The sequence below is a fragment of the Folsomia candida genome, unplaced genomic scaffold (genome assembly GCF_002217175.1).
Source record: "Folsomia candida strain VU population unplaced genomic scaffold, ASM221717v1 Fcan01_Sc001, whole genome shotgun sequence".
Lineage (NCBI taxonomy): Eukaryota > Metazoa > Arthropoda > Collembola > Entomobryomorpha > Isotomidae > Folsomia > Folsomia candida.
The window spans coordinates 1,694,107-1,708,543 of NW_019091193.1; the positions used below are offsets into that span (position 1 = coordinate 1,694,107).

A 14,437-nucleotide genomic window follows, 5' to 3' on the forward strand; every position below is an offset into this window, starting at 1 on the left:
TATGCCTCTGGGGGACGGGGGATGATACCTCGTACAGGAACCTCCGGGGATCCCACGATTCCCTTAAACAAGTCCTTCTTGTTATTTTAGGGATGAGGGGATGAGTTGATGATGCTGCTGAGAGAGGGCCGGAAGATGATGATGAGGAAGTGGGCAGAATTGGCCACTTTTGGGGTGTGGTGGGGGTCGTTACAAGGATCCCACAATGAGTACACCCATACGGTTGAATAGAGGTCCTCTTCAGCTCTGCTTGGGCCGATGGTGGGAGCACCACCACAAAAGGGGGAGACAGGGGGAGTGGTTCCGTTGGGCACTTTGTCGGAACTCCCCAATAATGTTCAATGATGCACCAAGATAGTTAGCGTGTTCAGAATTGCGTACGTGCACTACAATGAATCAAGGATGAAGATTCACTATCACCCAATAAATGTTAATGTTCTCAATGCACGGTTTCCGAATCTTTTCTTGAACACTATTTATTGTTACTAATTTATAACACTATCAATCCTTAACAAAACTAACTACTAAATGTGTAATTGTGTGTGTACTTAAGTGTGTGTATAATTGATACAAAATGAGAGAGATATATATAAAAATGTGAGGAGTTCCCGGAAACTACAATGGGAAACTTTTGGCGAGTCCGCAGAGGCTGCGATGAGAGATGTGCATGCCTGAGAGAGGGGAGCGCGACTGCCACGAGAACGGCGTGGTCAGGAGAGAAGAAGAGCGATGGCGGATCGACGCTGGAGCTGCAGAGTGGTGGTTTGGCCATGCTCCTGTGGCTGAGTTGGGGGTGAGGGAGGGACTACGAAGTTTGACGACGCACATCATTGCTTGGTGTGCGTTGTGTAATGAGTGGGGGGCGAGCAACTATTCCGTCCCCACATATGCCCGATCGGAGATAAGATGGTCTCCATCTTTTGGGCGTCGTGGTGGAAATTGTGGGGACGAGTCGACAGGGGGGGATGAAGAGAAGAGACTGCGGATTTTGGGGGCAGTGGAGCTGGACGTGTCCGGATTGGCGGCAGAAGTAACACACCGGAGTGTTACTGCCGTTGGGATGAAAGATGCGGAAAAGATCGGTTCTTCGCCCGGAGTACGGGTAATTTCGGGGGACATGGCGTTGCGGAACGCGGCGGAAAGTGTGGAAGGGAGGATGACCAAGGCGTAGAGCCATTAATGGTTGCGGAAGTGGTCTGTCGTGTCGGACACGATTCGGGACAAGACGGGATCGATACTTTTTCTTGACGGGGGGGTTAATTGATTTTTGATCATTCACGATGGTAATCGAAAAGTCGGGCCAGGAAGAATGCACGGGCGGCGGAAAATCGTCATCATTGTTTATTAAATTTTGGGGGGTAGTTTGGTCGGCAATTGTTTCGACATTAATCGGCTGGACTGAATTTTGGGGGGATACGGGGGGTGAAATATTTGACGGGGACGATGGGGGCGACGCGACGTGAAGTTGCTGTAACTTGTCGGTTAGGTCAGGTTGCGGAGGAGATAAAATGTGCTCTTCTTCCTCCAACAGCAGAACGTCGTCGTCCTCCATCATCAGAAAATTGAGGGGGGAATTTTTCAGGGGAATTTGGATTTGAGATAGCGAATTTTTAGGCGGTGAAAGTTGACTATCTCTGGGACTTCTTTTAGCTGTATCCACAGAGTGACGGATTTTCCACGGGAATTTCGGCTCGATTCTGGTCGGGTTTTCGGCTGTCTGCTCGGAACGGCGGCGGCTATTTTTTCATAAGCTTCTGGGGGGTTTTCTCTCGAAAAGTGGCTCGTTTTTCTGGAACGGCGGCGAATTTTCTCTCGGATTGCGGGTTGTTTCTCTCGGATTATTTGCGTTTCTCTCGGGGAATTTCAGTGTTTAAGAGGGGAAAATTAGGGAACTGCGTATACAAAAATTGGCACACATTAGTTAAACATACAAAAAATGATAAAATACTAAAAAGTAAGGTTCTAGCGGCTGTTTAGCGTACAAAAAACGGCAAAGAGTTCAAAATAACGGGAATTCTCTCAAGATTACGGCAAAAAACGGTACGGAACTCATAATTACGGCAAAATACGGGTATGTACGTCAAAAATACGATATGTAACTCAAAAATACGGCAAAAATACGGCTAATTCTCTCAAAACTGAGGTAAAACGGCAATTCTCTCAAAATAGAGGTACAAATACGGTAAAAACGGCAAAAGGTTAAAAATACAGGTAAAAAGGTTAAAATACGGCTAAAATTACAAATAAGTGATAAAAATACGGGGAAAAAAGGTAAAAAATTGTAGTTTCCTCTCTCAAAAAATTAGCGATAGTCTTTCGGACTGTAGCGAGATACTGGGTATTTTGTACGTGTCGAACGTCTCAAAACTGTGCTGTCTACTTCAGAGTCGGCAGATTGATTCTGTGCAGCGTCGGAGTGCGAAAAATGGGCTTCTGGGGCCAAACTAACGACTGAGACACTCGGCTGACTGATTACTGATTCTGCTGAGCTGGAATTAGACTGAGAATCGACATTTTGACACGACTTTGGGAGGATTGATTATAATAAGATTGTGACTTCTCTGATTCTGCAGAGGATAACTTGACTTCGTCGGCTTCTGAGCGGACAGACATACGACTATCGGACTGAGACTTAGACTGAGACTGAGAGGGACTCGATTCCAATGGGGGCGGGCGTCCCAAGGAAGAGTTTGCGCTGCGGGGAGCGATAAAAATAGGAACATTAGTGAATTTGCGATTGATTTTGTGAGATACAGAAAAATCAACATAAAAATCGGATTCGGAGTCAGATTCTGAGTCTGAACTCGAGACGTCGGAGTCGTCTTCGGACACATCTCCGGGGTGAATTTCATCATTGTACGGCTTGAGCTCTCGGACGCTGACGACGAGCTTGAGACGGCTAGTGGGCTTGCTGCGGATGTCGACGACTTCGCACATGTTGTCGGCGAACTGCTGCACGACGAGATACGGTCCTCTCCACTTAGGACGGAATTTGGCGACGAGACCGGCACGGGTGTCGTGGTTAACGCGGAGGACTTTTGCTCCGGGAGGGTAGGAAATTGGTCTGTGCTTGAGATCGAATTTTTCTTTGGTCAGGTTTTGGAATGCAATTGTTCTTTCTCGGGCTCCTGCCCAATTTGCGCGTTGACCTGTCCTGAGGGCGATTGGCTCGAACTGGGCGTCGTCCACAATCAGGAACGGGTTTTCGACTTGCGACGGGAGGATGGGGTCTCTTCCGTAGACGAGTTTAAAGGGGGATTCTCCTGTGACTTTGTGTACGGCAATATTGGCGGCGTAGGCGGCGGCTGGAACAAACTGGTCCTAATTGGTGTGAGATTCATTTACATATTTCGCAATGATGCCCTTGATGACTGCGTTTTTTCGTTCGCAGACGCCATTAGAGTCAGGCTTGTACGGGGCAGTTAATTTTAGTTTAATACCCTTCTTACGACAAAATTCTTTGAATTCGTGACTAGTGAAAGAGCTACCACGGTCAGAGACAATTTCAAGGGGACAAGAATGGCGATTTAGGACGTGTTTTTGCAAAATAGAGATTGCGGATTTTGTGTCTACATTTTTAGTCGGCCAAGCTTCTACATATCTCGTTAAGTGGTCTACGGCTACAAAAATGTATTTGTTACGATGGGGCCAAGTGACGGGAAATGGGCCCTGAAAATCGATGCCTATGCGTTGAAACGGGACTTTCGGCGGTGGATCTGGCTTTAACTCTCCAGGGGTGACAAAATTACGTCTATTGAAAAATTGGCATTTCTGACAAGACCTTACATATCGGTGACAATGAGTGTACATATTAGGCCAATAATACTGCGATTTTAACAAAGAATACGTCTTAAAAAATCCTAAATGACCTATTATTCCATCATGAACCTCTTTTAATATTTTTAATCTTAATTTAATACAGGGTAAAAATAATGGTGTATCTTCGTCGGAACTTATTTTACACAGAATTCCATCGCGGATTGAAAAGTCGGCGATTTTAGATTTTAATATTTGTTCGGGGTGTTTTGGGAAGAGATTTAGTTCGTCAAGTTGAGACATTATGAGACTTAATTTAGGGTCAGAACGTTGTAAATCGGCCAATTTACTCAACGTAAAGTTAGTATTTTTAGATTTGTCGGTGTGTAGACTAAAGAAATGCTCGTCAATTTCTAACGGGTCACATTTAGAGTTCGGGGAATTCACGGGATTGCGGGACAAAGGGTCTACGTCCGTGTGAATACGGCCAGCAATATGTCGAATTTCAAAATCGTACGGTTGGAGGCGCATAATCCAGCGTGCTAAACGGTCTTTTGGGTCTTTCATGCTTTCTTTCAGTTTGAGAAGATGACACAAAGAATGGTGGTCCGTCACGACAGTAAAGTGACGACCATAAATATACGGTTTAAAGTGTTCTATTGCATAAATTACGCCTAATGCTTCTAACTCGGTCGCACCATAGTTCTTTTCACATTTAGTTAAACTACGTGATGCGTATGCGATTACCCGGGGTACATTATTTTGAATCTGCACCAAAGTTGCTCCGAGACCTAATTTACTCGCGTCTGAGTGGATTTCGGTCGGAGATTCGTGATCGGGGTAATCTCAGATTGGGGGGTTTACGAGCTTAGATTTTAGATTATTAAATGCGTCTTCACAGTGATCGTCCCAGCGGAATGGTTGGTCTTTTTCGGTGAGTTTTCTCAGCGGGGCGGCGATTTTAGAGAAGTTAGGAATAAAACGGCGATAGTCAGAACACAGTGAGATGAAACTCTGGACAGCTTTCACCTTTTGAGCGTGCGTTTTCTTGAGATACGGGGGTGGAAAATTTTGTACGGCGTCAGTTTTGCGGGGATTCACTTCCATACCGTCTGCGGAGACTACGTAGCCTAAATATAACAGTTTTGGCTGTGCAAATGAACATTTTGAAGGTTTTAATTTTAGATTTGCGGCCCGGAGAGCGTCAAAGATGAGGGAACGATGCTCAAGATGCTCGGGGAAATTGCGACTAAAACACACTATGTCGTCCAAATATACCAACGCGATGGTCCATTTTAAACGGCCTAAAACGCTGTCTACCAGGCGGGGAAAAGTGGCGGGCGCGTTGCAGAGTCCAAAGGCCATGACCTGCCATTGGTAGAGGCCATCAGGGGTCGCAAAGGCGGTCTTCTCTTTGTCGTCTTCATTTATTTCGACTTGATAATACGCTTGGTCACAATCCATGCTTGAAAATATACTAGCACCATTAAGTCTGTCTAACGCATCGTCTATTCTACACATAGGATAACTGTCTTTTTTGGACACTTCATTTAAGTTACGGAAATCACAACAGAAACGCCACGAACCATCAGGTTTCGAGACTAACACGACGGGAGATGCCCAAGGAGAATTTGAAGGTTCAATAACTCCACGGTCTAACATGTCGGCACAATGACGGGCGATTTCTTGTCGTTCTTTAAATGAAGCACGATATGGACGCTGTCTAATTGGCATTGCGTTTCCGGTGTCAATGTAGTGTTTTGCGAGATGTGTACGTGTTACGTCCTCAGTAGATGATGCGAAAATGTCGGAATAATGCAACAAAAGTTTTTCTAGTTCGTGTTTCTGCTCTGAAGAAAGATTTTCACCAGTTCTAACGTGAGATAGGGACTCGGGAGGAGGATTTTCGGCATTATTTTCGGCATTAAAGTCGTCAGGAGACTCATTTTCAGGATTTTTATGCATAGAAAGTAGTGATTCTAACCTTACACGTTCTAAATCGTCTAGATTACAGCGAATTTGAGAGTCTGAAAACTCTTCACAACTACCAATAGGAGTATTTTGACATATTTTTACAGGTTTGTTGGTTAAATTAGCGATATAAGTAGAACCAGTACCATTTTAAAGCGTAATAATAGTTTTACCAATAGCTACATGTTTGCTACGTTCTAATTCACGACGGGGCAAAATGAGAATATCGCCAGAAAACGTACTATTAACAAAAACGTCTATTCTACGCATGGAATTCGGCTTAATATAACATGTGCGACTAATTTTAACAACTTCCTCGGCAGTAATAGTACTCGGCATTGACTCAAAATCAGAATTGGGAAGGGAAAACGTGCTGTGCGTTGTATTGTCGGCTGTGGAATCGTCCATATGATTAACATGGGGAGGAAAAACGGCAATTTTTGGAGGTTTTATGGGAATTTTCTCGGCTTTTTTCGGCTTAGGAGGATTTCGTGCTGTTACGTGAGCGTTTACAATAGGTTTAGGAAGTGGCGGATGAGTTTCGTTAACTTTGACTTGCTCCCTATTCTTATTAACATGGGGAGGAGGATTTTCAGTATTTTTCGAAAAAAATGGGATTTTCTGCAGATTTTTTGGGTTGCACATACAAAGAAGTTAATTGTGAAGGCGGCGGTGGTGTGTTAGATCGTGGTGGGAAGTATGGAGTGGGATTTTGAAACACTTCAGTGGTATATAAGTTAGGATCACTACCTACCATGATGGGGTGAAATGAGATTGGGATTTTTTCACACCATTTTCGATCAAAAATTTCATCACTAACACCAAAATTTAGTCTTTTACGCCTTACATCTATTGTAATGTGGTATGCATATTGAAAATCGGTACCAAAAACAACATCATGTGCTAAATTTGGACAGAAAAAATCTCCATAAAAATCTACGACCTTGCAAAGTAACTACAATTTCGGCTGAACTATTAATATAATAAACATCCTCATTATTCACAGAAACTCGGATCCTAAACGGAATACACGGCGAAATCCGATGCACAGAATTGCATGAAAGAAGCTTGAGAATATCAGGGTTTATTGCAGAAATCCCTGCACCAGTATCATGAAGAGCGATTTTCACAATATTTTCAATTTCTACAGGGGTAATACAGGGGTAATACGTAATGAGTCTTTTGGCTCATCGTAAAAACGAAGGGGAAATTTTTCTCCTAAATGATTCGTAAAGGGGACTGACGCAATCGTTGCACCAGCTGAGGAAAGACACCTATTCCTAATTTGAAGAGAATCTAATCGGCAAATATCGTCTAAAGTAACAAACGGCTTATTTTTATTTGGAGGAGGAGAAGTAGTGAAAGGAGGAAATGGATGTGTGAAAGTTTGGGGGAAATGTGAGATTAATTTGGCCTGGGGAACCCGCGTTTCCAGGCCCATTAGTTTTCCGAATTTTCAAAGTGTGATGAAGATCCACTCTCAAAAAGTCCATTGAGAGCAGGGTTGTGTTGTTGCTGTTGATTGTTGCTGCTGTTCCATTGTTGAGGAGGGTTGTATTGTTGAGGAGGGATGTATTGTTGCTGCTGTAGTCCATAATTGTTGGAATATTGTTGTTGTTGTCCACCATGGTTGTATTGTTGCTGCTGTCCACGATTGTTGCGATTGTAGTTGTTATTGCGATTGTAATTGTTCCCATTGTTGTAATTTGCATTGTTCCCATTGTTTGCATTGTTACCATTGTTGTAGTTGTTGCGATTGTTGTGGTTATTGTATGCAGGGCGGTTATTGTTGTACTGTTGTTGATTGTTAGGCTGCTGCTGATGATTGCGACTATTTCCCTGATTTGGAGGATTCGGGGAATGTGAGACTCTATTCAAAACTCGGCATTGTTCACTAGTATGGCCTAATGTGTGATGATATCTGCACCGTGGTTGCTGTTGTTGACCATTATTGCATTATTCCATCAATCTTAATCTTACCAATGGCTGCGTCTCTTTGGCCAACGATAGCAAGTATGCAGCCGTATAAACGTACGGACAATGCGTTATCTTGTACGGACTGGCGAACTGTGAAGAAAAACAGGGCTTTTACACCCTTCAAACGGGAAAGAAACCAATATAATATTTTATTCAGAGACTTATCTACCTTACGATTCCAGTTCCCCCGAAATCCATCAAGTTGTGTGACGATGACGACCAAGTGAAAGTAGTGGACAAAGAAAAATGTGGACATGACGATACGTCATCACTCGTCTCGACACCGGTTTGGGCAGTGATTCATGGTTAAAATTCATGGTTAAATTCATGGTGACATGGTTAAAATTAATGAATTTATATTAAAATCTCTAGAAACCCCCGGTGCGATCGTGGTCGTGACAGCGGTCGATACGTTCAAGGCATTTGATTTAGTGGATCATAAAATTCTAGGTCAGATTTTGCTAGATTACGGAGTGGCTGAAATAGACATTCTGTGGTTATTGTCATTTTTGAGAAATAGAGGCCAAATTGTAAAAAATGGGAATATATTATCTGATATCAAAAACTTAACTTGTGGAACACCCGCAGGTACAAAATTAGCTCCATTATTGTTTATTTTGATTATGGATGTGGTTTTAAAGGCGTTAGAATCTGAGTTAAAAAATGATCCTAATTTTTGCTTAGGTAGCTTTGTGGATGATCTTGTTTTAGTCGAAAGAGTGATAGATAGTTTACCGAATTCGCAAAGGGTCTTAAATTCCTTAAGTTCAGTTACGGGTCAGATTCGAATGAGGCCTAATCCGGATAAATGCGAAGTTATGGTAATTAACTTTGGTGGTAGGAAAGTAACCTTTTCCCCTGAGTTTTACGTAAATAATGTAAAAATCCCAATTGTTAATTCAATAAAAATTTTAGGTGTTTATTTAAATAGAAAATATAATTGGGATCTACACATTAGCAAAATTACAAGCGGTGCGAATAGTAAATTATTCAAATTGAGGAAATTGCTCGCAACTGGATTCAGCTTAACTGAACTTGTGCAAGCGTACACTGTGTACATCAGATCTAATCTAGAGTATTGTAGTGTTTTATGGGGCCCAAATTTAAGTTCATTGTTATGTAATAAATTAGAACGTGTCCAGAAACGGGCATTGTCGATTATATTGAGAAAAAGGGTTGACAGTCAAAATTATGATGACGCTCTTTCTCAATGTAAAATAGAGTCACTAAAAAATCGTAGGCTAAATATGTTAAAATCTTTTGGATTTAAGTTAATTACTGGAAGGTACAATTTTTTCTTGCCTCCGTTAAGGGAAAATGAATGTGGCGTGAATTTGAGAAATAAGAAGGATGTAATTTATCAGCCATTGATTAAAAATGAGTTTTATACCAATTCTACGTTACCTACTTTAATAAGATTAATTAATTCAGAGTATAAAGAGAGTGGATCTGTGTTTGGTTATAAAATTGATACTATTCTATCGCTAATCAATAATTAAGTTTAAATAAAATTAGAAGTAGTGGCTTAAATAGGGTGTAAACTGTTAAAACATGACATGTTGTTTGTATGTAAGTTATATTGCTAAGTTAGAGCTATCTTCTCTAATCTTGGTCATTATTACGTGTATCACTTGTTCATATAAATCAGTATAATAAAACTTCAATTCAATTCTGTTCTGTGTAGGGGCCTTGTTTGTCCTCGCCTTCACTGCGGTGGGAGGAGCATGTGTTTATAAAAGGTATGTAAATGTTGACAATAAAAGTCAAGTGGAACGATTAAGTGTCACGTATAAATTGGATGCATGAGATTTCTTTGTCTTGAAATTGGGCAAAAAATTTCCATGAGTAGGGCACGAATAATTCTTAGAATTTGATTTATCAGGTATCACTAAGGGGCCATTCATAAATTAGGTAAGGCGGGACGGGGGTGGGGGTTTAAGGTGTCAGTGATAAATATCCTGCCTATGTTAAAGCAGGGTCTAGAAAATCGTGATTTTTACTCTACATAATTTATGAACGGCCCTTAAGTGTCGATAAGTAATACGGTAAGTAACATTATTAGTGGTACAGATTAATGTATGTATACTATTAAACTTGTTACCGAGCCATAGTAAATTTGTTACCACCCTCTTGATAAACAATTTTATTTGTATTTATTTATTTATTTTTAACTCTCGATGTCATTTATGTACATAGTTAGTGCAAATTGAGAAGTTCATTAGAGTCATTGAATTACTATTACATACAACGCGAAAAAAACGACACATGTTCATGAACTTCTCCGGCACATATTTTTTAATTTTTGATAACCACAAGTGTTGATAAACAACCCTACAAAGTTTGGGGGTTGACGTGCTCGAAATGAAAAAGTCATAAATAAATAAATAAGCCAGGGTATGGTTATTATTTATAGGTATACAATTTTTGACAATGTATGATTTTATGTATCTTCTCTAATTAAATGTCTCAGATTAGCAAAACATGAAAGTTTGGTATGCATCACGAAAAATGGATAAGCCCAGCCCAAAATGCACACATTATGAAGAAAGCTATATGAGCCATGTCATTTTTTGGCGTGATTATCAGTAATTAAAAACGTACTTCGTAAAAATCGGAGAAAACAATTCATGCATAGTCATTGTTAGAGTACAAATATGTACATACATACACGTCTGCATTACCATATTTGTTTTATCTACAAGGAATTATTATCTAATATTATGAAATGCAACAGTACAAATCCCGTATGTACCGTAACATCGATAATTATTGATTGACCTTTGCATCGCATCGGGCAGGAACGCAGATAAGACGAGTTGATCAGTGAATGGCCACAGATAACAGTCATCCTTCTCTCTATCCTGAGCGTGAGCGTGAGAGTGCACAAATTATATTTATTTATAAGTCAATTCCATCATCTTTCATATTTCAGTCGTATTAAAGCTCCAAAACATTAATCACACATTTATTTTTCGTTACGTCAAGTTACGTGACACCATCCGGATGGAGAACTTGGGTAATTCACATATTTATTATTTACTTAGAAATTTTAGTCCTACCCTAATTACTAATTTTGTTAGTTTAATTACCTTAATTAATTATTCACTCTTAATGTATATTTATGTAAATATGTACATATGCAGTACGTGCCGCGATTGTAATATTATCATAAAGTTATTAAAATTGCTCTTTTCTTTAAGGTTTATCCATTCTCTTGGCCATTTTGGCCTTAATTTGTGGCATTTCGTACGCTTATATGACATTAACCCGAAAGGCAAGATTGCTGGGAAGGTTTCCATGTCCGGGAAAGTTTCCTATTGTGGGGTCGATTCCTTACATGTATGGTCCGATTGATGGTAAGATATGATATTTTTAGAAAGAAAATGTAACAATATTTTAATGAGTTAATTTAATTCACGAGTTTATTAATTTCAGATGCTGCTATCCGTTTTGAAAATTTGGTGAAAAAGTTTGGCCGACGTGTCGTAATATGGTTGGGTCCGAAGCCGATTGCTATCGTAATACTGGCGGAGGCAGATGGTGCACAGGTAATTATTTAAATCACCAATAATTCCATAATAATGCTGCTACCAACAAGTAAAAAAAATTCATCATGTCTAAAAATGACTATATCTACATATGTACAATATCTTTGGCGCTTTACATCCCCACCTCTCGCCTTGCATAATTTATGAACGGCCCTCTTGACATACGAGTCTACGAAAATTGTATAATTCTTAAATCGTGTAACGTTTGTATCAACCTTTCAGAAAATCCTGTCATCCGTAAAATACATCGACAAAGGCGTCGCCTACTCCCAATTCGAATGGCTGTTCGGCAAAGGTCTCGTCACTTCGAATGGACAGCTTTGGAAAGATGACAGAAAATTACTTGGTCCTTCCTTCAAGTATCAAAAACTTACCGGATTTCTGCCATATTTCAATAAACATTCAAAAACGCTGGTCGAAATACTGACAAAAATCTCGCATCAACCGACAAACCTTCACCCGAGATTGGCTCGAGCAACGATGGACTTCATCTCAGAGTCGGCATTTGCGCAAGATTCTAATTTTCAGATAAATGACGAAGACAAATTTCTAGCAGCGACACACATGGCGCTGGATTCGTTTCGACTAAGGCTCGCGAGACCATTGTTGGCACTTATTCCAATAATTTGGGACCGATTTGGGTTAGGAAAACAGGATAAAGTTTGTTTGGAATTGACTAATCAAACTATGTCGGAGGTAAGAAATATCAGTTACGTCATGTTTTACCCGCCAAAATTTGATAAGATTGCATTCTGCCCATTATATAACCCTCTTTTACATAATATTTAGTACAACGTAATAAATAATTTTACAATTTCAGGCAATTGAAAAACGTAAGATTGCTTTGGCTCAGGAGCAAAAGTCTGGAATGTCCGAAACAGATGAAGATTACGCCATCCAAAAACCTTTCCTAGATGTGCTCCTGGATTCAAAATCAGAGAAGGATATCATCGGCCACATTGTGACAATATTCGGGGCGGTGAGTAGAGAAAAACTGGCATTTCAGACTTGTTCTGATCAAAAATTTAAATTCATCTAGCGATGAATAATTCATCTCTAAATTTATTAAGAACTAATAATTTTAGGGCTTTGAGACCACAGCCAGCGGGATGAATTACACCTTGTTTCTCCTCGCTTTGAATCCAACCGCTCAAGAAAAAGTGCACCATGAGCTAGACTCCATTTTTGGCGGGGACATCAACCGTGACGTCACATTGAATGACTTATCGGACATGAAGTATTTGGAAATGTGTATCAAGGAAGCGTTAAGAATTTACCCACCCGTACCCATCGTTGTTCGAAATGCTCAGGAGGATATTCCTCTCGGTAACACTTTATTACTATTCTGGCAAAATAGTACGTATATTACACGCTGATGAAGAATATGAAAACAATTCTTCACCAGTCGGAGAATATGAGTCGACAGCTATAATGAAAAATTTGCTACCTGGTGATAATTTTTTATTGCATTGGTTATGTATCGGTATAACTACAACCGTGCAGTACAAAGACTCCTGGTGCGGTAATAAATTTTTTATAAGTCGGTAACAAATATATGCCCATGGTGGCAGAGAAGGATGTACTATAGTAAACGCTTTGTGAGACCTTGCTGCCGATTAGAATACATGGAATGAAATATTTCTAAATTGCAAAGCGTGTATACCTTGAAATACCTTAGGCTAATACCAAAAATGATTTTTTTCTTATTTAGATAACGGACAAATCGTACCGAAAGGAGCTCAGGTGATGGTCCTCATCCGCGAAATACTCCGAGATCCGAAACACTACCCGGATCCAGAAGCGTTTAATCCGGACAGATTTCTCCCCGACGAATGCGCAACTCGACATCCATACGCATACATCCCATTTTCCGCAGGCCCGAGAAATTGCCTGGGTAATTGTACATACATATGTAATCATAAAAATTTACACAACATTCTAAGAAATCCGGTGACAAACGTGATGCTGGGTTTTTACGTCTATCCTCTTGTTGCTACATGTCACCTATGGTGGTGAATTATTTCCATGTGGTGACCAAGCTGTAACCTAACGTCACCATGCAGTGGTCACATTCAATCACATAGCGATACATAATCGGGACTACAATTTTTTTTAGAGTGTGCTAAATGTAATACGAACTTTTACCACGTTGCCACCCGATTACGCATACATAAGTTGACCGTTTAATTGTAAGTCTTTCTACGAAGAATAATTAAAATTGCAATGAAATTCTTTTCAGGAATGAAGTACGCCCTGATACAAATGAAGGCTTGCCTGGCCCACATCCTTCGCCGATTCCGTGTCTCTACTTCGCAAAAACGGGAGGATATCAGTCTCCTTTACGGGATGGTTATGGAGCCAAAACCGAAATTGGAAATTATGCTAACACCGAAATAATTTTGATTTTTACAAGTCCACAAACTATGTATTTATAATTAATTTATTAAAGGTGCTCGTAATTAATAAATTGTGTACACCATTATTGCATTCAAGATTTGGAAAATGTACAGTAATTTTCTCAAATGCGGGAAATTTTTGATTACACAAAGCATGATTTTGTTGTTACTTTATAAAATTTTGTATCTCAAATTCGCAAAAAAAAATCAAAAAGTTGGGAATGTGTCTCGAAAACTGGCTATTGTGAATTCTCGAAGTAAACGGGACAGATTTGATTTTGAATTTCAGCCACGGATTTTTTATCCACTAAAAATAACGTACATATGTACATATGAAAATCTTAATCTACGTACGTATGTTGCAGATTTTGTACATATCCAAATCGTTACAGCACAAAAAACACCACACCATCTGTCAAAAAATAGATATGTACATAAATCATTGGACCACCCTTTTTATGTAGCCTTCAAATTACTACTTTCAATTAAATTATTATTCTAACAGACAGCGTGTAATTTTCATCTGTAACCTAACTTATAGTTTTTAAATTTTGTAAACTATTTAGCTTTGACTTTTATTAATTGTTTCCGGGCCATGTGGGTTAGGGGGCTCCAGCTCCCTTAGTTATAGCCCCCCCCCCTATTGCTGCTAGTCTGCGGAGTAAAATGCTGCAGATTACAATACGAGGACGCGTAGTCATCAATTCGTGATCATTTCGTGTCAAAGGTTAATTTGAATGTTGACGCATTTATGCGATTGAGTCTGGACTGCTTTAGTTAAGAATAATT

The 14,437-nt window shown here is 40.1% G+C and overlaps 1 protein-coding gene across 1 annotated transcript; it reads left to right on the plus strand.

Annotated features, from left to right (window-relative positions):
• The first annotated feature begins 10,563 nt into the window (after positions 1-10,563).
• On the plus strand, positions 10,564-13,739 carry LOC110855813 (cytochrome P450 4C1). The gene is made up of 8 exons (XM_022104206.2): positions 10,564-10,720; positions 10,905-11,060; positions 11,140-11,252; positions 11,475-11,948; positions 12,073-12,231; positions 12,338-12,578; positions 12,964-13,146; positions 13,492-13,739. Exons 1-8 carry the CDS (start codon positions 10,708-10,710, stop codon positions 13,647-13,649), a joined length of 1,497 nt encoding a protein of 498 aa, XP_021959898.1. The 5' UTR covers positions 10,564-10,707; the 3' UTR covers positions 13,650-13,739.
• Positions 13,740-14,437: the final 698 nt, after the last annotated feature.

What these genes read in the sequence shown, in the direction of transcription:
- LOC110855813 (XM_022104206.2), top strand. An exon ending in CTAATCAAACTATGTCGGAG is followed by an intron (nt 11,949 to 12,072) that starts GTAAGAAATATC and finishes TTACAATTTCAG; the next exon opens with GCAATTGAAAAACGTAAGAT. An exon ending in AGGCCCGAGAAATTGCCTGG is followed by an intron (nt 13,147 to 13,491) that starts GTAATTGTACAT and finishes AATTCTTTTCAG; the next exon opens with GAATGAAGTACGCCCTGATA.